This window comes from Chanodichthys erythropterus, chromosome 15, assembly GCF_024489055.1.
Source record: "Chanodichthys erythropterus isolate Z2021 chromosome 15, ASM2448905v1, whole genome shotgun sequence".
NCBI classification, from domain to species: domain Eukaryota; kingdom Metazoa; phylum Chordata; class Actinopteri; order Cypriniformes; family Xenocyprididae; genus Chanodichthys; species Chanodichthys erythropterus.
Window position 1 is genome coordinate 10,068,540 of NC_090235.1, and position 25,947 is coordinate 10,094,486.

At 36.0% G+C, this 25,947-nt stretch overlaps 1 protein-coding gene across 2 annotated transcripts; it reads left to right on the plus strand.

Annotated features, from left to right (window-relative positions):
- The first annotated feature begins 852 nt into the window (after positions 1-852).
- Positions 853-25,460, plus strand: tmem170b (transmembrane protein 170B). 2 transcript variants are annotated; one of them, XM_067412287.1, is made up of 3 exons: positions 853-1,116; positions 15,101-15,271; positions 18,317-25,460. In XM_067412287.1, exons 1-3 carry the CDS (start codon positions 960-962, stop codon positions 18,445-18,447), a joined length of 459 nt encoding a protein of 152 aa, XP_067268388.1. In that variant the 5' UTR covers positions 853-959; the 3' UTR covers positions 18,448-25,460. The 2 variants fall into 2 exon arrangements, with proteins under 2 accessions (XP_067268388.1, XP_067268389.1); XM_067412288.1 differs by lacking the exon at positions 853-1,116 and adding an exon at positions 12,605-13,265.
- The last annotated feature ends 487 nt before the right edge of the window (positions 25,461-25,947 follow it).

Genomic DNA, 25,947 nt, shown 5'->3' on the forward strand with positions numbered 1-25,947 from the left:
CATAATGATGATAACGATGATTATTATTGTAGTAGTAATTAAATAATACATAAAAATTGTATGTAATCAAATTATTATTATTATTATTATTATCCAGAGTAGTATTAATAATAATAATAGTTTGATATTAAATATTGAAGTGATATTTAAATATACAAATTAATATTTTATATAGAATCTGGTTTAACTTAAACTATGCATAATCAATGCATTATTATCCTATTATATAAAAATATTAATAACAAATAACATTTTATATATTCATATTAATAAGAGCAATAACAACTGTTATTTTTATTAATATTATTATTATTTAATATTGCAGAAATTGCTAAAATTATATTTATATTATCGATAATAGTAGTAACAGTCGTATTTCATATTTTAAATAATTGACATTTGAATATACAAATTGTATAGCATTTGGTTTAACGTAATTATCCAATTATTATTGTTTCTACATTAATAAAGCACTAATTATTGTAGTAGTTAACAGTTGTGTCCATAAAATACTATTATATATATATATATATATATATATATATATATATATATATATATATATATATATATATATATATTAATAGTATTTTATGCACACAACTGTTAACTACTACTATAATTTTAGTCACACTACGATGAAATACATCGGTTTATGAATGAATAATAAAAACGTATGAGTATAATCTTTATTATTCATTCATAAACCGCTGTATTTGAGATTTGATCGTAGTGTAAGATGTGATGTTCACCTCCCTTTAAGAGCGCTGCGCCTTTAAGAGCCATGCAGAAGTGCTGGTGTGTGCGCGCGCGTGTATGTGTATGTGTGTAGTGAGTGAGAGTGTGTGTGAATGTGTGTGTCAGCCGTACCCATCATGGCCCCTGAGCAGCAGCTGATCAGACGGACCGCCGCTCCGCCATCCTCCTCCAGCGAGCAGCGGCGCCGGTGAAGAGGCTCCATGTGTCCCCCATCCTCGGTCCGATATCTGAGCAAGAGGGCCGCGCTCCAGCCGCCCAGCGCGAACATGAATAAGGATTATTCCATTAATCTATCGGTGCAGCAAGTGCTCAGCCTGTGGGTCCAGGGCACGGAACCGACCCTACAGCACTTCACAGGTACGTTCACACGAGGAGACAGATCTGGTGAAACGGGTTCATGTGTGTCATCCAGCCGCGCGCACACGCCTCTCTCCACACCGGCCAGTCTATTGTACCGGCAGACGCACGAGCAGCTGCGCGCATCCCATCTGAACAAGGTCACACTTCACATCACACTGTATACTGTGTGCTTACACGCTAAATTAATAATGCATCACGCATAGTATTGCATGCGGTACTTTATATAATAAAAAGTGTGTATATCATGGCACAAATGTACTTTGATATATAGCCTATATGATATATAGTGGTGTAAAATAAAAGACCATGGTAAATGTGTGTGTGTGTGCATGATTTGATCTTGGAACATGTTCAAAAAACATGGTAATTCAATGATACTGCCAAAGTACTATTTTCATAAGGATTTTTTTTTTGTAAATAACATGCTAGATAATTCTGTATTAAGGTATGTATCATTTTCATTTACTGTGATATTTTTATAGTACTCCAAGGTACAGTATTTTAATTAATACCATGGTGTGACCATCTTAGTTGTGTCCGAATCATAGTTTTACCATGGCACCATGTCCAAAACATATACCACCATGGTACTTTTTTGTTATCTGCATAATAACTATAGTATTTTTATATTAACAGTAGTTGCCCATGCACCTGACTGTGAGATGTCATGTATTTAGAAGTGAAAGCTATCCGTAGTGCACTAATACATTCAGCCAGTCTGATGTGAACCTCTAAAAAGCATTGTGCCACTCATTAATCTTTAGTTAATCTTGAGTCATTGCATCGTTTCGGGCGGCTCTCGGCTCGTGTAGTGGAGTAATCATTAGTAATTACCGACACCATATTGGCCTCCACATGATACTGTGTGCTCGTGGGCTTCTTTTGTGCAGCATTATACAGTCTTTTGCCTTGCTTTGATCAGTTCACAATACCAATGGGAATGTCACATTTGATTGAGACCAGGCTGTGTTAGTCAACACGAAAACTGTGTAAAAACATCTATTCAATGTCAAGGGTGTAACCTGGCATGGAAAAACCGCCCCAAATCTCCCAAAGAATAGCTCATTTCCTTTTTAAGAGTCTAGATAAGGTAGCTACACACATAAGCAATAATATTTTCCTTTCCTTAAATGTGTTGCGATCAGATTTTTGTGTGTATATGAAACGGATGTTATTAAATATTTGATTGATTTGTTTTTGACAGATTGCAGTGGTTCTTAATCGGTGAGTTATGACCCAGAACACCCATAAAACCACAAATATACACATATATATATTTATTAAACATTTATAATGAAAAAATTCCATTTCATAAATATATATATACTTGCAAAAGTTTAGTATGACATTGCTTATATATATATATATATATATATATATATATATATATATATATATATATATATATATATATATATATATATATATATATATATATCATCACAGTGGTTCTCATATAAAATAAAGAATCTTATATATATATATATATATATATATATATATATATATACATACATATACATACAAGGCTTGACATTAACATCTGCCAATCCTCCAAATTCAGGTGTATTTCAGCAGTGGCGTGTAACGCAGTCACTCCAACTAGCCACTTTGGCAGGTTGAATTTAATATATATGTATATATATATATATATATATATATATATATATATATATATATATATATATATATATATATATATATATATATATATATATACATACATTTTTCAATTGTAGTCTTTTAAAAAGGCATCTGAAATAAGAAACTAAATGCAATGTAGTGTCAAAAATATTGATACCGACATATCTGAAACGCTTCCACTTCTCATTTTCTGCAGAATGGACTATATGCACGGGTTACTTCCTGGTTGTCGTTAAGCCAGCTCTGAACTGTTAGCTGTTCATTCTGTAGTCGTTGTACATCGACACAAAACCATCTATGGTTGACTTTTTAGTGTTGTATTTATATTTTAATGTAGTTATCACATTTACCTAATTTGCCAATAAACCAGTTTTATTGATTGCAATAAAGACGAAGCTATTGGGACTGTTTAAAAATGCCGTTTCTGTAATTAGACACGCACACACATTTTTTCCCAGCACTTCAAATGTTATTTTTAATGTGATGAACACAAACATTATTTGTTCATCCTTCTGAGATTGTCCCCATTGTAAAACCGAACGTTTAAAAATATAGGAAATTTAACATTTGATAGAAAACACTTATCTAAAAATAAAAAAGACAGTAATTAGCATTTTAACCACCAGATGGCGGCAAAGTAGTATTTATTTGCGCACATATCAGCCATTTCCTCTAAACGTTTTTCACTTCGTTTTTGACTAAATATTAAATAATTAAATTATTATATAATTAAATTATTATAAAATAACTAGGTTTAAAATACATTTTGTCAATGTGAAGTATGAAATACTCACAAAATCTTATGAAAAACAATAACTTTTATTGTGAATTACACAGAAAGCGAGCACCGTGCTCTCCCTTTGTAATCACAGCAGCTGTCAGTCAGTGCAGTGCAAGATCAATGATTTCAGCACACTTGTGAAAACGCACATTTATTCAATTAATCTAACAAAAGTGCACAATAAATATTTAATTTTTGAAGCTTTTTTTCCACATAAAAGTGTGAAAACTAATGGTCGAATTGAATGTAGCCGAGGAGGAACATTGAGGTACGTCTTTATTTATTTATTTTTTATGCTGTCTTGCGTTTGAATAACTAAATTAATGCTATGCCACACTATTTAAGTGACTATATTCTGATTATAAACTAAGTATTACACTACTGATGCTCAACACACCAGCAAATGACATCTCACCGGAAGTTTTCGAGCTGGCTTATATTAATGCGGAAGTTCTAAAGAACGCTCCGTGCATATAGTCCATTGACACAATGCCAGCTGCTCTTTCTCTCTCTCTCATCTCTCTGTCAGCGAGTTGACACACAAACCCGCCTTCCCTCACTCACTCCTTTCATTTGCTCCGAATGAATATTGTTGGTCTTACAGGGCTTGAATTTCGGCGTGGGATTGCACGTATTACGCATAATTTTACTCATTCCGGCAGATTTAATGCGCGCACAGAAAGCCGCCTCAGTTTGCTTTTTGCGCTAAAACAGTGAAATACGCACAAATTAATGTCAAAACACCAGTCTTCACGTAAGAGTATTCACGTTCAGAAAGAAAGCGCATGTGTAACAGTATAATGGATCCGTGCATCAGTTCTTAAAGTGACAGCAGCCTAATATACCTGCTGCCAAATTATGAGATAATATTAAAAATATCTTTATGGCAGTTTTTCCCTATGGTATCAATGTCAAAATTGTGGCCAGTGAAAATGCTGAAAACTTTGCAAAACCACTAGCCACATGGGCTGTTATTGTCAAGCCCTGTATGTATATATATAGTTTTGGTATTATGTTAGATCACTTGTAATGAGTCATGAAGCAAAACTGGTTTAGAACCACTGAAATACTAGACTATAAAATCACTGCAATGAACAATGTGATGTAATATAAAAGCCAGACCACTGCGGATAAGTGAGTGTTACTGGAAGACAGCATTAAGCATTTCTAGGGAACAAGTGTAGGTCAGTTTTATGGTGCATGAGGCACATGACACGCCCGTCCTTTCACTTCCGAGATTTGGCCAGATTATAATTTCTGCAATCTTGTGGACATCTGGCATGACGCAACACATGATGCAACTTGAGAGAGGACTGCGGCACCGGTAGCATGTGAGGTAGTGAGTAATTCACTCATGAAAAAGAAGTAATTTATTACTATTACATGTTGCCAACTATTTTCAATGGAAAGTAGCTAACGCTAGCGCAAAAAGTAGCTAAATGTCACTAGATGTGGCAACTGTCAGCACTTTACATCTGTTTTCTCTCAATCTGTGCTCATATACTGTATTTTAATAGTCAGATGTCCAATAAAGCTGTTCTCATTTACATATTTTCTGTCAGACAACAGAAAGAGTATGATATAATGACTGACTAGCAGTTCAAAAATGGCTAGATTTGCTAGTTGATTTTTTTGAAAAATGTCTCTAATCTAGTGACAAAGTCGCTAAATTGGCAAAACTGCATTCTAATGTGTGGTGCTGGTTTTTCTGTGGCACTCAAAGTGAAATTTTGAGGAATATTTTTTTGTAGCTCTTTTCTAAATAAAAACAGGGCAGAGTGACCAAAAACCACCATGAAAATACCACACATTTATTTGTGCAAGTTTGCGGTTTTACCGTGGAATTGGGTTAAAGCGACCCCAAATAACATGATATTTAGTCCCTTTAGGGGAACCCGGCCAAAAATGTGGATTTTACCTAGGGCTAGTTTTGGGCTAGTTTTGAGTAGCAATTGGGCAGGTTTTGTTGTGAAAACCTGGCAACCCTGAACTGCATACAGGTTTGGAAAGACATAAAGGGTGAGTTAATAATGCCAAAATATTAATTTTTGGCTGAAGAACATGATGGGATGACGTGGCACATCAGCTGACAGAAACAGCTGTGTTCAGATGTGTTCTCTCTTTGTGATGATGGGAAGGAACAGCACAGGTGCAAAAGCACAGAAATTCAAAGAGAATGCTGGGAGATTATGGCAAATTCCCACTCGGGAGGAAAGTTAATGGTGTTTCCTGTTTTGGTCAGTGAAACGAGCCTATTTAGTCATTTCATTTCCTTCTGCTGTTTATGGAGACAGACTTCTGCCTACTTTGCAATTGTTTGTGCCTTTGGGTAAACAGTTAGTTCTTTGGTGTTTAGTGTCACATGATCCTTCAGAAATCGTTCTAATATGCTGATTTGCTTCTCAAGAAACATTTATGATTATTATCAATGTTGAAAACAGTTGTGCTGCTTCATATTTTTGTGAAAACTGACTTTTCCTTGGTGAATAGAAAGTTCATAAGATAGCATTTATTTGAAATAGAAATCTTTTTTAACATTATAAATGTCTTTACTGTCACTTTCTAAAAAAATGGAAAAACTGTGGATAAACTCTGTCACAACATTAAGGGTTGTGGGTGATCTGTAGGGTTGTTGCAAAGGTCCTTTTTCAATGTAAGTCTGTGGTGTTGTTGTAGTTGTTTTTCTGTTTTTTTGCCATCATCTGCCAGACACTGCTTATAATAGTACTGTGATATCAAAATTAACATAGAAACATCCATTATAGCCCTGATGAAGTTGTAGTTATCTCTGTGTGCAGTTACTGAGTTTCCTGTGTGGAAATAGAAACTTAACGCTTTCATAAAAAGTTTTAACCCTGTTAGCGGTAGAAATGTGTGACAACTTTGCTACTTCTTGTTTAGTGATCATTATCTCGATTAGCATTTGGCTATGTTTATCATAGTTCACCACAGAGTTAGATAGCGCTAAGTTATTGTGTTTATATGTGTTTGTCCATCATTATATGCTGATGTTGAAGAACATTGTTACTGACTGTGACTGCTGACAGCCTGACAAAAGAGGTTTTTTGTCACCTCGGAAACTGCTTTGTTGACACGACGAGAGCCCAGGGTGTTTAAAGAGGCCTTTCACAAGCCGGTCGCTTTACATTGTCCCCTCCCCCATTTTCTTTGCGACAATATGACCTTCAAAATACATCCAGATTAGAGTAACCAACCATAACCTGTCACTCTTTCTGTTCGCTGTTTACTTTTGTTTGGTTCTTCATGGTTTAATAGTTTTATATGCTTATGTAGGTAAAAACACAAGTCTGTGTGAGTGTTGAAGAAATGTCTGAGTGTCTCTCTATAGTAAATGGCAATGTGGGTCAGTAGTACACTGAAGGTATGCTTTTCATCAGCATGATTCACTTTTGCTCCTTCCATATGATTAAGTCTTTCTCACTCTCACTCTCTTGTGCTAAAGTGTCTGTTTCCCTGCATCTCATTGTCTTTTGTCCAGTATTTGTGTGTTATCTGTGCTTTTTGTTGTGCAGTGCCACCTAACCTCAGGACTGCAGCAGTGTTCCTGGCACAGCATGGCTCTGAGGCTTTTGTGCCCAGTCTGGCTCAGTTTACTGTTAACAGTTAGATGGACGTGTCTGTGTTACTGTTGTTTGTCTGTTCATAGTGAGGTGTGTGTGTGTGTGTGTGTGTGTGTGTGTGTGTGTGTGTGTGTGTGTGTGTGTGTGTGTGTGTGTGTGTGTGTGTGTGTGTGTGTGTGTGTGTGTGTGTGTGTGTGTGTGCATGTAGTGTTTACAGACCTTCAGCACAATGGCCTTCTCTGTCTGGATGTTATGTCTCACTTAGCATGTGAGCGTCAGCTTATAGCTTAATCAATACATTGTGTTTGTGTCAGTCTGGATTACACAAAGTCATAGGCATGATTGCACATAGGTAAAGTTCCTGCACAGTAGAAGAAAAAAAAAAGATATATATACACACAAACCCGATCCCAAAAAAGTTGGGACACTGTACAAATTGTGAATAAAAAAGGAATCCAATACTTTCCAAATCTCATAAACTTATATTTTATTCACAATAGAATATAGATAACATATCAAATGTTGAACGTGAGACATTTTGAAATGTCATGCCAAATATTGGCTCATTTTGGATTTCATGAGAGCTACACATTCCAAAAAAGTTGGGACAGGTAGCAATAAGAGGCCGGAAAAGTTAAATGTACATATAAGGAACAGCTGAGGACCAATTTGCAACTTATTAGGTCAATTGGCAACATGATTGGGTATAAAAAGAGCCTCTCAGAGTGGCAGTGTCTCTCAGAAGTCAAGATGGGCAGAGGATCACCAATTCCCCCAATGCTGCGGCGAAAAATAGTGGAGCAATATCAGAAAGGATTTTCTCAGAGAAAAATTGCAAAGAGTTTGAAGTTATCAGCATCTACAGTGCATAATATCATCCAAAGATTCAGAGAATCTGGAACAATCTCTGTGTGTAAGGGTCAAGGCCGGAAAATCCATACTGGATGCCCGTGATCTTCAGGCCCTTAGACGGCACTGCATCACATACAGGAATGCTACTGTAATGGAAATCACAACGTGGGCTCAGGAATACTTCCAGAAAACATTGTCGGTGAGCACAATCCACCGTGCCATTCGCCATTGGCGGCTAAAACTCTATAGGTCAAAAAAGAAGCCATATCTAAACATGATCCAGAAGCGCAGGCATTTTCTCTGGGCCAAGGCTCATTTAAAATGGACTGTGGCAAAGTGGAAAACTGTTCTGTGGTCAGACGAATCAAAATTTAAAGTTCTTTTTGGAAAACTGAGACACCATGTCATCCGGACTAAAGAGGACAAGTACAACCCAAGTTGTTATCAGCGCTCAGTTCAGAAGCCTGCATCTCTGATGGTATGGGGTTGCATGAGTGCGTGTGGCATGGGCAGCTTACACATCTGGAAAGGCACCATCAATGCTGAAAGGTATATCCAATTCTAGAACAACATATGCTCCCATCCAGACGTCGTCTCTTTCAGGGAAGTCCTTGCATTTTCCAACATGACAATGCCAGACCACATACTGCATCAATTACAACATCATGGCTGCGTAGAAGAAGGATCCGGGTACTGAAATGGCCAGCCTGCAGTCCAGATCTTTCACCCATAGAAAACATCTGGCGCATCATAAAGAGGAAGATGCGACAAAGAAGACCTAAGACAGTTGAACAACTAGAAGCCTGTATTAGACAAGAATGGGACAACATTCCTATTCCTAATATTGAGCAACTTGTCTCCTCAGTCCCCAGACGTTTGCAGACAGTTATAAAAAGAAGAGGAGATGCCACACAGTGGTAAACATGGCCTTGTCCCAACTTTTTTGAGATGTGTTGATGCCATGAAATTTAAAATCAACTTATTTTTCCCTTAAAATGATAAATTTTCTCAGTTTAAACATTTGACATGTCATCTATGTTGTATTCTGAATAAAATATTGAAATTTGAAACTTCCACATCATTGCATTCTGTTTTTATTCACAATTTGTACAGTGTCCCAACTTTTTTGGAATCAGGTTTGTGTATATATATATATATATATATATATATATATATATATATATATATATATAATATGTGTGTGTGTGTGTGCTTAAGGGATAATTCCATTTTAATGCATGATGTGGAGGCAACGAACCACCCGATGCAAAGCGGAGTGCATTTAAATCGTTTAATGCACAGCTAGCCGTGGATTATCCCATTTATACCATGGTTATTTACCAGCATTTACAAGTTTAAGCTGTTACTGATGTTTTCAGCACTACATTTTACTGGAAGGGTTAAAATGATGGCTATTTTCATCAGCTACTACTCCTTGTATCTAGCATTCTGTCTGCTTTAAAGTCCCCCTGTAGTCAATAATTGTATCCCTTAAATCTCATCTTTGATCACCAAAATTACATATTTAAAAATGTTTTCCTTGAAAAAAAATCGTAATGCTTTAAAATAGCTTGACTGTAACTCTACACCCTTGCCTCATTTAATATACATAGATCTATGAATATGATAATTAGCCCCACCTCCACTCACTCGCACAATGGTGAACCATTCTGTCAACTTACTGATGTTTGAACAACTCAGAACGTCAGTGGAAAAAGGCGTATAGTTCATCATAACATCGTAATATGCATCATACACCCGCTATATTGCTAAATCTACCTGATGTTTCATCTCAGCAGAAAAACATACCGGGATAACCTTATTTTGAGACTCCTTTGTGCAGTCAGTTATTGATATGCTAAAGCCCGCCGCCACTTTGTCGTGATTGGTTACAAGGTAGTTTGTAACGTCAAAAACACCAGCGATTTCAGTTTTAAAGTTTTAAAGAGAAAATACTCAGCACTGGTGTTTGCTTATGAATTTGCACATGGTTTGTCTTAAAGCATATTAAAAACATCAAGATAGACATATGAACAACATTAAAACTTGATTTTCACCACGGGGACTTTAAATCAGACACAGAGATAAAGTAGTGCGGCTGATTGAATTATAACATTTATTTGAATGAATAAGCTTGTCGCAAGAGAGAGAGAGAGAGCAGAGAGAGAGATGGAGAGAGATGTGTGTGTAAATAACCTGCGTCTGTGCAGCGTCTCTATACTAGCAATGAAGAGTTAATTTCTTGAAAAACATGTTACAATGTCCTTGCCGAGTAATATAATGGAGCGATTCAGTAGTTAATTTATTAATAAAAGTCACAGAGAAACGTTGACAACAAGTTTCTGTGCTCCTGGATGTCTCTGTTTGTGTGCAGCGCAATCTCTGATCTCTCTCTCTCTCTCTGTGTGTGTGTGTGTGTGTGTGTGTGTGTGTGTGTGTGTGTGTGTGTGTGTGTGTGTGTGTGTGTGTGTGTGTGTGTGTGTGTGTGTGTGTGTGTGTGTGTGTGTGCACGCGTTTTTGTGACATATCAGGACACAAATTTGTATAATGGCATGGGTATGACATAGGTATTACAAGGAGAGGGTGACTTATGAGGACATTACCCCATGTCCCCATTTTTCAAAAGGCTTATAATGAGTTTTTTTCCTGTGATGGGTAGGTGTAGGGCTAGTGTTAGGGTGACCAGACGTCCCGTTTTTCCCGGGACAGTCCCGTATTTCAGCTCTATTTTTAGTGTCCCGACTTATTAAGAAAAAAATTATGTTTTGTCCCGTATTTCATCTTTCAACTGGGTGATGGAGTTCTGTCACACAAGAACAGCCTAATCAATTCGTCATAGAACAAAGTTACCATTCAATCACAATTCGTTATCGATTAGTGAAGGCGGGATAGGCGGAATCACGCTGAATAACACAGACCAGAAGCCTCTCTCTCACGCACTCTCTCTCTCTTTCGCGCGATCAGTTCTCCTCGTGCCTGAATGGTCAAATGCACACATAGTTTTTCAAAATGTCCACCGTGTGGAGTATCTCACGTAAATACAGTCGGTTAAGTGGACGTAAACAGGTGGGTAAAAACAGGAAATGTGTCAGTAGCCTATATTACATCCATGGATTCGGTCTTAAAGGGACAGTAGCCTAATTAAATATTTGTCAGTATATTCAAATGTGAAAAAAATTTAATCTCTGTCGTATTTGTTGTATTGTTTGTAACTTGTTTGTAAATTTCTTTTTATATAACAATATATAACAAATATTTATATCTACACTGCCCTCCAAAAGTTTAGAAACGCCCTAGAAAAGTGGGGTTTTGGACAATATTGGCATGAATCCTTTTTAATTTGTGATAATTTTGCACTGGTAAGGGACAACACAAATTATAAAAACACATTTTATTACATAAACAGTTTATACATAGAAAAAAACTTAAATTTTTGATTCATCAAAATATCCAGCATTAGCAGCTATCTGACCTAAACTGGGTTCTGATTGGTTCATTGTATTCTAAACTTAATTGGCAATCAATTGTTGAAGCTATTAAGGTGTGCTGACCCAAAAATCTTTTACAAACCTGGGCCAAGTTTAAACCAGTAACCAGGCATCACAGCTGGCAAAGGGGCATGTCTGACTTTGACATGTATATACTGCCATTATTATGTAATGAAATGAAATGAACACATGAAAATTATTATTGCTGGATAATGTCAAGTTACTGTAATGTATTTGCACCAAAAAATTATAAGGATTTATGCTGATATCGTCCAAAACCAGACTTTTCCAGGGGTGTTTTCAAACTCTTGGAGGGCAATGTATATATATATTATATATATATATATATATATATATATATATATATATATATATAATATAGTGAAATAAAATGTCTTATATCATGGTCATATTGCGCACTCGTCCCGTATTCCACCATGAGAAATCTGGTCACCCTAGCTAGTGTAGGGGGATAGAAAATACAGTATAAAAACCATTATGCCTATGGAATGTCCCCACAATTCACAAAAAACAAACCTGTGTGTGTGTGTGTGTGTGTGTGTGTGTGTGTGTGTGTGTGTGTGTGTGTGTGTGTGTGTGTGTGTGTGTGTGTGTGTGTGTGTGTGTGTGTGTGTGTGTGTGTGTGTGTGTGTGTGTGTGTTTCAATAAAAGAAGTATATTAATATAGAACGGTGATTGAACTGACTTGGAACTACCTGCACATTAAACAGTTATTTTGCACACCTTCCAGCCAATCAGAATCATGTATTCAAACAGACCATATACATGTGTGTGTGTGTGTGTGTGTGTATGTATAATTCTATGCTGAGAATATGCTTGAGGTGCTCAAGAAACAATTTCTTATTATAAACACTGTTGGGGAAAGTTATGAGTTACAATATTGTGTTACTCCCTAAAAAAGTAACTAATTGCATTACTTAGTTACTTCTTATGGAAAGTAATGCATTACTTTACTTTTGCGTTACATTTTCTAATTTGTGCTGGGTGTTACTTTACCAGATTACCAGATTGCATAACTTGCGTTACTTGCAATGCGTTACCAAAACAGTTTTTGCTGCTTAATATTTTTGTAGAATTTTTTTTTTAAGGATCATTTGATAAATAGAGAGTTCAAGAGAATAGCATTTATTTGAAATAGAAATCTTTTGTAACATTATAAAAAGTCTTTTCTGTCACTTTTGATCAATTGAATGTGTCCTTGTTGAATGAAAGTATTCATTTCTTTCAAAAAATGTACTCCAAACTATTGAACAGTAGTGTATCAGTTTCCACAAAAAATATCAAGCAGCACATTTTCACATTAATAATAATAATAAATGTTTCTTGAGCCGCAAATCAGCATATTAGAATGATTTCTGAAGGACCATGTGACACTGAAGACTGAAAATTAATTTCTGTGTTCAGTGAACACAGGGTGCTAATGGCATGACTTCTCTTCATGCTTCAGGGTACAAACGCTCTAATCAGCACTGTACAGCGTTGCATGTGCAACTATGCAGTTCGTTATTTGACGCGTTCGCTTTGACATGTTAAATTACGGCTGTCAGCAATATTTCTGCCTGAGCGTGTGGTTTCTCAAGCATTTTTCATTTATGTGGAGCTGCATTTCCCAGAGTTCATGACAACAGCAGTTTGATAATCATTTTCGTGTTGAGCAAAGATGCTCATCCATGTCATCCACAGATGCTCTGGAATCTTCTGAAACGATCCAGAGCCGACCGATTGTCTCTCAATGGAGCCAGACTGTCGGTTTACTCTCCTCTGATCTGTGTGGACAAGGTACTTAAATAATAACAGTCTCCAAGCCAATAGAGGACTGAGAGACGTATATGGAGTGTTAAAGAGAGAGAGTGGACCAGACAGTTTATGAGAAAGCGAGGTTGGTGATAGTGGGAGAGTATTTATTGAGGTACACTGTTATAAGTACAACGTGTTATGCTCTGTTACGATGTGTTACCCTGAAATTATTTTTATTTATTTTTTTCACCAACTGTCTGAAATTGTGTTTAATAATATTATGTGGTGCAAATTGCATTTTAAACATTTTGGACTGACTCATTTGTCTAGCTATGCAAATTTAATTTCCAGCATTCCTAAACACACACACACACACACTGACACACACACACACACACACACAATTAATTATATTTTCATGCTGTTTGCATAATTTGACAAAATTACAGCTTGATTGGAAATGACACAGATGAAATCACAGGTGATATTTACCTCATTGCATTACCTTTCACAATTTAGGGGCAGTAAGATTTTTTTTAATGGTTTCTTGTTTCTTCTGCTCACCAAGGCTGCATTTATTTGATAAAAAATACAGTAAAAACAGTAATATTATGAAATATTATTCCCATTTAAAATAACTGTTTACTATTTGAATATATATTAAAATGTAATTTATTTCTGTGATAGTAAAGCTGAATTTTCAGCATCGTTACTCCAGTCTTCAGTGTCACATGATCCTTCAGAAATCATTCTAATTTGCTGATTTGCTGCTTAACAAACAGTTCTGATTATTATCAGTGTTAAAAACAGTTGTGCTACTTCATATTTTTGTGGAAACCGTGATGCATTTTTTTTATTGTTTGATAAACAGAAGTTTATCTTCATCTCCTGCTCTTCTCCTTGGTAACCAAGTGCACTACCTTGCTGGTTGTGGTGAAAATAACATCACAACTTAGTGTCTATTGTAAAGATAAATATAAAGTCATAATTTGTGTATTTTGAGATTGAAAGTCTGGGTCTGGGATGAGGGTGAAAATATAAAATCACATAAAAGGTATTTTAAAAGTAATTTGAATAAATGACAGATTAATGTGATCTCATAACAAAAACTGTTGCAATATCTTAACTTTAATAAATAGACAAAGTGTGTTGCAGAACTATAGTTAGTTAGTTAGTGTTCCTTTAAAGGGATAGTTCACCCAGAAATGAAAATTCTGTCATCACTTACTCATCTTCAAGTTGTTCTAAACTTGTATAAATGTTTTTGTTCTGTTGAACACAAAGGAAGATATTTTGAAGAATGTGGGAAACTGAACAGTTGTGAGGCACCATTGACTTCCATAGTATTTTTTTTTTCCTATTATGGAAGTCAATGGTGTCTCAAAGTGGCCTGGTTACAAACTTTCATTTTGTGTTAAAGCTATCCTTTTAACATAGGTTCCTCACATTGCAGTTCCTCTTCACTCAAGAAGCAGAAAGCAGAACTTTTTTTTTTTTTTTAAGAAAAAAAACAACATGCATGAACAAGTGTGTGTATTATTTTGTTAATAGTTGATTTGAATGTAACAATTATGCATGACTTAATATATTCTACTGTACTACTTTTGCAATATGCTGTATGTTTATGCATCAGGAATCAACTGTTTTTATCTTTTTCTTGACTCATTATTAGATTGAACAGCCAAAAGTTAAACATTTAAAAAAAAAAAAAAAATGGATTGCCATGCAACTGACATATTCATGCATATGCTTCCTGAATGAAATGCTCAACTGCTCACTTGCATTTTTTTGAAAACAGCTAACTTTCTAACCAGTTTGTTCTCTCTCTCTCTCTCTCTCTCTCTCTCTCTCTGTCTGTGTGTGTTTTATTTCTGCAGAAATGTGGTACTGGGTGTTCCTGTGGTGTCTATTCTCGTCTCTGTTCGTTCACAGTGCCGTGGGTCTGCTGATGTGTGTGACACTGCAGCGTCATAAGAGAGGACGGCTCATCACACTGGTGCTCATCAGCGTGGGCTTCCTGGCCTCTCTTACAGGAGGGGTCATCACCAGTCAGTACTCACACACTTCTGCTTTTCTTATCGGCCTTTGTGGCCAAAATTAGCACATTATATGTCCTCAAACACAATATGAAATCAAAATGAATAAACATACATGGTCATTTTGTGCATGATTCATTAATGCACAATTTTGCTGTTTTAATCAAGTCACTGTGAGACTGAGAAATGTTTATGACCCAACTAGATTTTTACATTTTCTCATGCAAAATTCACCGCCATGATGCTAGTGGGTTCTGGCAGGGTTGCTGGGGTTTTGCTATGCAGTTGCTAAGGTATTCTGTGTGGTTTTTAGAGAGTATCTGTGACTAAAAAAAATGCATTAGAATGGAATATATTTTAAGGGCATTGTCTAGTTGGGCAGGGTGTCAATGGACTAGCTTTTAGCTGTTCTCCAGTCGGACACAAATGGAGTTTGATTCAAAAATAACCCTATGCTGAAGTGCCTGTTCCCAGAGGTCTGCTTTAATATTAATATGAATCTAACCAAGAGAGACAGAAACATTTAGTCTGTTAATGTGTGTGTGTGTGTGTGTGTGTGTGTGTGTGTGTGTGTGTGTGTGTGTGTGTGTGTGTGTGTGTGTGTGTGTGTGTGTGTGTGAGAGAGAGAGAGAGAGAGTAAATTTTGGGGTGAATTAACCCTTTAATGTTTACAGTATGTATATGAATATTAATGTATATCTCTGTGTGTGACAGATCCATTCACAGTGATATACTGTACATCAAAGGGGTCATGAACTGAGAAATCAAATTTTCCTTGAGCTTTTGACATGTAAGTCATCATACTATAAGAATATCCTGTAAGTTTCAGAACTGAAAACTTCCTTGCTATTCCGAAAACAGCTGTTATTGTAACCAAGCCCAGATAACGAATTCTTGTGGAATGTATAAAGACCGCCTCAGTAAAAGAAAATAAACGCCTACTTCATCATTGCAACGTTAGCCCCGCCTACTGACGTGTTAGTCAGATGACGAGGAGAGAAGAGGATCAGGATACAGAACTAAAAATAACATTACCTTTCAAATGATCCTAATGCTAGGAAATAATATGGTTATTTATTTTCAACAGTGTGAATGTCTCAGTTGAGCATTATTTATTTGTATTCGGTATTTAACTGTGGATTCTTTGGTAAATCAGTCGCAATTTTGGCGCAGGCTTTGCAAACAGACATTTTTATAATATGGACTTGACATTAAAGGTGCCATTGAACATTTTTTTACAAGATGTAATATAAGTCTAAGGTGTCCCCTGAATGTGTCGAAGTTGCAGCTCAAAATACCCCATAGATTTTTTAAAATTAATTTCTTTTATTTTGAGGCATAATTAGAAATGCGCCGATTCAGGCTGCTGCCCCTTTACTTGTTCACGCTCTCCGCCCCCTACCGAGCTCTCGACTCTATCATTGCATAAACACAAAAGTTCACACAGCTAATATAACCCTCAAAATGGATCGTCATGCAGCATGTTTATTTGGATGTTTACATTTGATTCTGAATGAGTTTTGAATGAGCTAACGGCTAATCCTACACTGTTGGAGAGATTTATAAAGAATGAAGTTGTGTTTATGAATTATACAGACTGCAAGTGTTTAATAATGAAAATAGCGACGGCTCTTGTCTCCGTGAATACAGTAAGAAACGATGGTAACTTTAAACACATTTAACAGTACATTAGCAACATGCTAACAAAACATTTAGAAAGATAATTTACAAATATCACTAAAAATATCATGATATCATGGATCATGTCAGTTATTATTGCTCCATCTGCCATTTTTCACTATTGTTCTTGCTTGCTTACCTAGTCTGATGATTCAGCTGTGCACAGATCCAGACGTTAATACTGGCTGCCCTTGTGTAATGCCTTGAACATGAGCTGGCATATGCAAATATTGGGGGCGTACATATTAATGATCCCGACTGTTCCGTAACAGTCGATGTTATGTTGAAATTCGCCTGTTCTTCAGAGGTCTTTTAAACAAATGAGATTTATATAAGGAGGAGGAAACAATGGAGTTTGAGACTCACTGTATGTCATTTCCATGTACTGAACTCGTTATTCAACTATGCCGAGGTAAATTCAATTTTCAATTCGATGGCACCTTTATTGAAACAACATGTAAGTAACTGAGTTAATTCTAATGCCTGATCTGATATGTAATGTTTCATGTACAGTCAGATGTTCTTTGTCTGTGTGTCAGTAAATCAAACCAGTGACTAAACTTCACGTTGTTTCTCTTAGTAGGATGAAAATAATCTGTTATTATATAAACTGTGATTAAATTATTTATAGAAAGCGATCAAAGAACACTGGAGCTGTCAATCAAACAGCACAAGTGTTCTGGACCTGTTATATTCAACAAATCTCTTATTTACATTGTGTTTGCACTGTTAGTTAAGATGAAAGCATTCATTAGTGTGCAGAAATTGAATTCAAGAGAAATGACGAGATCACTGCATTCGTGCACTCATCAACATGTCTGATCGGCTACAATGTTCATCACTGCAACCTTTCTTGCCACGATCTAAATATGATGCCATACATGTAAATGCTATAATCAACACTTTTCACAATTAGTTAACCTTGAGAGCTGTAATAGCTAAAACATGCTAAAAGTTGTCGAGAGAGTTCAACATGTAATACTATTTCATATGCAAAGATGTCAGCCAATCACAGCAATGGACGTTTACACTGAAGTCTCACAGCAGGAACAGAGCATTCAAATAAGAGGGCTATAATCAGGGTAGGAAAATGCCTTTTATTTATAAATTATGACAATTTTTCATGTAAAAATCATACTAACATTGTAAGTGCACCCCAGGAAACATTGCAGTTCATGACTCCTTTAATATTCATATACATACTGTATACATTAAAGTGTTAATTCACCCAAAAATGAAAAAACTTGTCATCATTTACTCTCATATTGTTCCAAACACAAATGAAGATATTTTGAATGAAATCTGAGAGATTTAGGTCCCTCCATTGACAGTCTACACTTGAAACTACCACTTGTCTTGTCATTTGTCCTGTGTCAGGCGCGGCAGTGGCGGGTGTGTACCGTGTGGCAGGGAAGAACATGGCTCCTCTTGAAGCTCTGGTGTTCGGGGTGGGCCAGACTGCTTTTACTGTCGTCATTTCATTCTCACGGATCTTGGCCACTCTTTGAATGGATGGAAAGCAACAATAACTGACACACCCAACAGCCAATCAGCCGGCAGAAGGGCCACGGTCGAGGTGAGTGGGGTTAAACCACAGAGATCTGGCCTGTGGTGCAAAGAAATGAGCTTTAGGAGTCACTAATGGCCAATGGACCACTATATGAAGCCCTGTAGAACAGCACCTTTTGGAGAACTGAACATTTCAAGAAGCAAAAACAGCATTATAGGCCAATGACTAAAACTCAATCAACGTGCCAACTGCCTCGATGGAGGATTGAGATGAATCCTGGGATGTCTGTTCATCTTTGCTGAACATTTGTTTTGTTTTTGCACATGGATCGCTTCAGCTTTATGTAAACTGAGTGGTGTTGGAGCCGTAGCTGGACCATAAAGCCAAGATGGATGCATCAAAAGCATCCTCTGATAGTTTGTCTCTCTGTCTATGTATCCTCAATCAGTGTGGGAAAACACCACTAAACATTATCTAATTCTGCTCAGCTGAACGGTCTGAAACATTCCTGTTTGTGTGATTATGGATCTTCGCTCTGGTCCAGCAGTATTACCACATCCAGTTTTCTTCTCCGTAAGAAATGGCTTCCACTTTGCACTTTCTGCATTTTGAAAACTGTCTGTAGAAGGTTATGCAATATGGAGGTTTAGGTGTGATGTGGTCTCTTGTAACCTATATACTGTAAATGTATCCATAATGGAAAAATGCCTTATTTATATAATATGGAAACACAATGGAACATCAGTGTAAATTTTAACTCTGGTATTAGAGCTGCACGATTAATCGTTAAAAGATCGCGATCTCGATTCAAGCACCCACACGATCTCATTCTTAAATGACAATGATTCATCTGTGTCTGTTAAACCTTTGACAAAAGCACAGCGGAACATTCAAATCTGCGTTTGTGCTGCCGCTGGTCTAGAGAGAGCAGTTGTCATGTATAAGTATGAAACAGCTTCACGAACAGTTTTTTCAACCATGCAGTATTGTTATTTCTGTGTTACAAATATTCATATTATCACAGAAGTATTGAGATAAAAGTCTGGAGTCCTGCACATAACATGCAGGAAAAAAGGTAAATTGTGTGCACGATTTACTAATTCATTCTCTCATGCACATGATTTATAAATCAAAGGAACGACTTAGTAAAGAGTGCGCACAATTTAGTAAATAGAGGGAACAAATTAGTAAATTGTGTGCACAGCTGATAAATCGAGGGAATGACTTAAAGCATGCACACGATTTAGCCTGCTATTTTTTTTCCTGCATGTCATGTGCAGGGTTCCATATACAAGTTTATGGTTCGGATATAAACACTGATGTCTATGGAAGCGATCACAATAGAGCAAATCACCTTTTGAAAGTAACTTAAAGGTGCTGTAGAATGTAATATGTAACATGTAAAGATGTAATATAAGTCTAAGGTGTCCCCTGAATGTGTCTGTGAAGTTTCAACTCAAAATACCCCATAGATTTTTTTTAATTAATTTTTGTAACTGCCTATTTTGGGGCATCATTAAATATGCGCTGATTCAGGCTGCGGCCCCTTTAAATTCTCGTGCTTCCCACCCCCGGAGCTCGCGCTTGCCTTTAACAGCATAAGTATGGTATTTATTTGGATGTTTACATTTGATTCTGAATGAGTTTGATAGTATGCTCTGTGGCTAAAGCTAACATTACACACTGTTGGAGAGATTTATAAAGAATGAAGTTGTGTTTATGAATTATACAGACTGCAAGTGTTTAAAAATGAAAATAACGACAGTCTTGTCTCCGTGAATACAGTAAGAAACGATGGTAACTTTAACCACATTTAACAGTACATTAACAACATGCTAACAAATCATTTAGAAAGACAATTTACAAATATATCATGGATCATGTCAGTTATTATTGCTCCATCTGCCATTTTTCACTATTGTTCTTGCTTGCTTACCTAGTCTGATGATTCAGCTGTGCACAGATCCAGACGTTAATACTGGCTGCCCTTGTGTAATGCCTTGAACATGAGCTGGCATATGCAAATATTGGGGGCGTACATATTAATGATCCCAACTGTTACGTAACAGTCAGTGTTATGTTGAGATTCGCCTGTTCTTCGGAAGTCTTTTAAACAAATGAGATTTATATAAGGAGGAGGAAACAATGGAGTTTGAGACTCACTGTATGTCTTTTCCATGTACTGAACTCTTGTTATTTAACTATGCCAAGGTAAATTCAATTTTTAATTCTAGGGCACCTTTAAGGCTTCAAATAATGATTGTATCATTACATCGTTACGCCACCAGATGGCGATAAGTGACTGTTAAAAATGTATTGTCGTTGAATCATTCATTCAAGAGATACGTGCAAAAACGCTAATTCATCCAGTAATCAAAAGCTGTGTTCGAAATCACCCCCTATACACATCATTCCCTACATTACTCCACTTCACTTGAAGGGATGGATGAAAACGAGTGTGTGAATTCAAATATGAGTGCGCCAGAATAGCTGCTGCTTTGCATAGTTTGTGCTTGCTATGTAATAATTACTTGAAAATTGGCAAACTGGCAGCTCCAGTAGTCATGAAAAGGTTTATCTTGAACTCTGTCATGGAGACTAGCATGTATAAACTTTAATTAAACAATTTAATAATCAATTAAAAAGGAATTTATACCTGTATGATATTACGCTGTAGCCACATTGGACCAGCGGTTTGGAAAATGGATGAATGGATGATTCAGATGCGGGCGCCATCTTCTGGCGAGACACAGGAATTCATTTGGCACAACACTCACAGTGCATTAGGGGTATTTTCTAGCTGTTGAGCGTACATCGGTTGTACACTCGTTATTGTGGTGCATTGTGGGATTGAATGAGTGCACTCCATAATGTCTGCTATGGTTTCGTACACCACTACAAAATGGCCTTTTCCCCTCAAATAGTGCCCTATTTAAGGGTATAGGGGCGATTTCAGACACAGCCAAACAAGTGAAGTATTTATGAGTGAGTCACTGAATCATTCATTCATACGTTTTATATATATATATATATATAATTCATTCAGATTAATTAAACATGATAAATTGACTGCAGTAATTAACATTTTGTCAGATCCTCTAGTAAATTACATGTTGTTTTGCTTAGTTGTCTGTTCAGAATCGTGGGAGAATCGTGATCTCTGTTTGCAACTCTGTTTGATTCTCAATTTATCCAGAATCGTGCAGCTCTATCTGGTATTTATGGAAACTTGTTTCCGCCACTAGATAAAAAATAAAAAAGGTAATTGTGACTTTTTATCTCACAATTCTGACTTTTTTTCTCTCAATTGCGAGTTTACATCTCGCTTTTTTCTCAGAACTGTGTGATAGAAACTCGGTATTGCGAGTTACAAAGTCAGAATTGCGTGATATAAATTCAGAATGGCAAGTTATAAAGTCAGAATTGCGAGAGATAAAGTCAGAATTGCATGATATAAACTCGAAATTGCAAGTTATAAAGTCAGAATGGCAAAAAATAAACTCGGAATTACGAAATAAACTCACAATTCTGAGAAAAAAACAGAATTTTGAGATAAAAAGTCACAATTATCCTTTAAATTGTATTCAGTGGAATTGGATTGAACCCATAGGTATTTAATCAAATGTCAGTTTTAAAGCAAAGAAGACAAGCATTCAAAAAGTCACTATGGTCTATAACTTTTTGTTCTGTTATGATGTAATCCATCACCTGTGATTATATCATGGATTCCATGCCCTATCCACATCCAAATCTGAGCCTGTCCTTGTACAAATGTCATTTCATAGTAATTAATGTCTTTATGTATAACCCATTTTATCCAGCATTACTGTGGCAATACTCTCCCTGCTCGAATATGGGGACTTAAACCTCAGGCCTTAAAAGACAAGACAGACACCTTCGTCCTGGACTCGTTCTACACAGTTTGAGAAGCTGGCGTATGACTGTGTGAGTAAATCAAGAGGTGATTTTCTCCTTTGCATTGGCATCACAGGTTTAATCTGAATATTGTGATTTTTAGGACACTCGGACTAATTTAATGAACTTGAAAGCTTTTGCGAGGAAGTGCACACTGATGCCATAATGAAAGCGGTCGCTCGTGGGTCTTTGCCAACAGACGTGTGAAATTGCACTGTTAATAATTTGCCTTCCATAAGTTTCCTGATGGACTTCACCAAAACAGTATAAACTAGAGTTGTGTAAGGAACAGGAGTGAGCGTCACGGTGTAAAAATGTTAAACGGAGAGTGTTTTGCAGCCGGTGTGGAATGTGACGACAGCGGTGTGTTTTACGATACCTCACTGCTGCCACTGGCTTTATTATTGATGAAACATCATTTTTTGTTTCCCTGTGTGTTTCCTTTTTATGAACACCATGAATTTTGATGTCTTAATGCTAATAATTAACCTTATAGTTGAAGACTATTCCATTTGTTTTGAATGTAAATGTTTGCAAATAAGTGCATTTTTCTTTTTTTCATAATTTATTTGGTAGCACTTTCTATGATCAACAAAGCGAGTTTATTATGCTTTAATTTTATAACCACCTACAACAAACAGTATAATGAGTATAATACATTAAAAACAGAATTTAATGTATTATATGAAATGTTATGCTGTTTTTAAAACCGTAACCATGAATAGGAAAGTATTATAATACATTATAATTGAAGGTACAATTATTTATGACTTATTACAGTATGCATATAATGAAAAACTTAATGCATTAAAATACCTTTAAAATGCATTATATAAAGTTCTATAGAGGCTTCGTAAGATGATGTTAATCATTTTTCAAACAAGAACAAACTCAACTGCATTCAGTTTGCAAATTATTGAATTATTTTGAAGTATTATTTACATTTTTCATAGCATATGTGAGCCATTTCTAAAACTCAAAACAGGTGTTTCGTCTTTCAGTTCATTTTTTTTTTTTTTTAGTTTTTTTTTTTTATTAACAGTTCATTCCACGTTGTGTCAAAGCGAACTGTCAGTTTAAAACACTGTATTGTATGAAACAAGTGATGTCGAAGTCACTGAAACAAACATGATCATTTTGCTCTATTTTTCTGTTGTCATTGACAATGTTTATTTAAACCAAAGTATTTCTTATCTCTTCAGCTTTAGGACTTTTTAAATTGAATATGATTTTTTTTTTAACACAACGGTTTGTGACTTTTTATATTATGTGTTTATGCATGTCAGATTTCTCAGCACTAATTCATGAAGCTGATTTAAGTCTGAACTACTCCTGAAAAGGCTAATTTCCCTTTTGGTGTTACTATGAAAGGCTTTCAGATAAGGTATTGATGAGGGTGGTGGATGTAATGTGGATGTGTTTATTTATTTCCAATCTTATGCAACTAAGAGTTGACTTTCAGTACCAGAGCAGCACTGCAGAGGGCGACAGTGTACTGTGAATGAGTGTGAAACGATTGTAGCTCAGATCTGCACAATTATGCAGGTCTGTTGTGTTGATTCATAATTTATGAGGGATTCTGCGAATCACTTTTCTCAACCCTATTGGCAGATATGTGTTCTAAGCAAGTTTTTCATATCTTATGTCATTTTCTTTCATGAGTTAATTTATCTTGATTTTTTTTCATTTAGATTTTACTGGAAAACAGGACAGCAAAATCATTTTTACAGTGTTATGTATAGTGTGCATAGTATGAAAATGTTCTATATGCACAGAATACCATAAGATAACCACAAAATTGCATTACAAAAGCAAAATAACTATATTTGTTATAGACAGGACTTAATTAAACTTGAGGTCATGTGACTACATTTGAAAACGATTACATACTGCATAATATTTCACATGAAACTTTAAAAAAAAGCACTGTATACAGTGTGTACCACATAGTAGGCACTAGTTTTCCACTCTGAACACAGCCATATAATGTTTTATTGTTTTAGCAACATATTTTTCATTTGCGTATATCAGTTAAATCCATTTTAATAGTGTTTTCCTTCAAATCTATTATTTGTTCAAGTTCAAACCCAAGTTGCACCTCGTCTGCAAACACAAGTTTGTAGAGAATGACAAAACATTAAATTAAAGGGGTGGAAAGAAAATATAATTGGCTTAAGTCGTGGCATATTTGAAGGGTTTTTGAAACACAAGCTTTAGGTGTCTGTGTTTATGAGTGAAGCTGTAGTAGAAGTGTGCTGTCCGTGTTGCTGTCTGCTTGTATGTGTGTTTGAGTATTGAAACCGATTTGTGATGGAGTATTTTCCCTTTGCAAGAAGGCTTGATTGATTCTGATGTTTTGATAAAGTTTGACTGAGCAGAATTGTGCTGAAATACTTTTATAGCTGCCTTTAAGATTATGGGAACAATAAATCTGCATGTCTCTCTTATCCCTATCTTTTTTTTTTTTTTTTTTTTTAGATAGGGAAAAAAAAAAGCTTTGCTTTTTGTTGTTTTGCACAGTTTTGAGGGTTGTAATGCCAGTTAGCAGCTGGACTGGGATGGGTGTCCTCATGACCCAATCAAATTCAGAGCTGCTGATTGGTCAGTTGCTATCCATAAGTCACATGTGTGTGAAAAAAAAGTCTTATTTTGAATTGAAGATGTGCCATGAACGGATGGTAAGATTTCAGGCCTTGAGATGGAGAATGTTGTAACACAGAGAGGGAGATGATACGGACACATCCGTTACAGACATTCAACACGGTTTCTTCTTTGAAAGTGTCTGTACCTCAGTGACTGCATGACAAAATGCAACTCCTCTCAAACTTTAATGTGTCCGAATGGATTTCTGACAATCCTTCTTAAGCGCCGCTCTGCAGGAAGTGGCGTGTGTAGATAGTGTATATGTTCTTTTTTTAATTTTGTATGAGCAAACAGCTGTGCTTTCCAGCACCTCTATTTATGTACAAATGCTCTTCTGTAAAACACTGCGGTCAGTTGAAATAAATTTGTTTTGCAGTAAAAGTCACCTTGTGGTCATCATTAACAGAAATTACAACTTTCTGTCAGTAATAAATGGTGTATGCAGAAATTCTAGTTAATCAGTTCATAAATGTTAAATCAATAAGCCATGTATGTAACTTTGCAAAACTATATATACACAACTACATTTTCAGCATCATTACTTCAGTCTTCATTGTCACATGATCCTACAGAAATCATTCTAATATTTATATATAAATTGTAGAAATGTTTGTTTTATTATTAAATAATTAAGAATGGGCTGAAGAAAACTCCAGTTGGCATAAATAAAAGCAATTTGGTCTGTTTTGCCTGATTGTCATCAAATCTTGACTCAGTGTCTGGACATAGTCTGGTTTTATTATAGTCTTGGCTGACATTTTATCTTTTTGGCTCCTTTTTTCTGAATTCAGGGTGAATAGTACAATGTCAATTGAATAACTACTCAGAAATCACAATAGAGGTCAGACTGACTCGTTTACTTTTTATAAGTCATTGGTTTCAATGCAACAGCATTGCTGCATGGGTCATTTAGTCTATACAGACGCCTTTCATCTCCCTC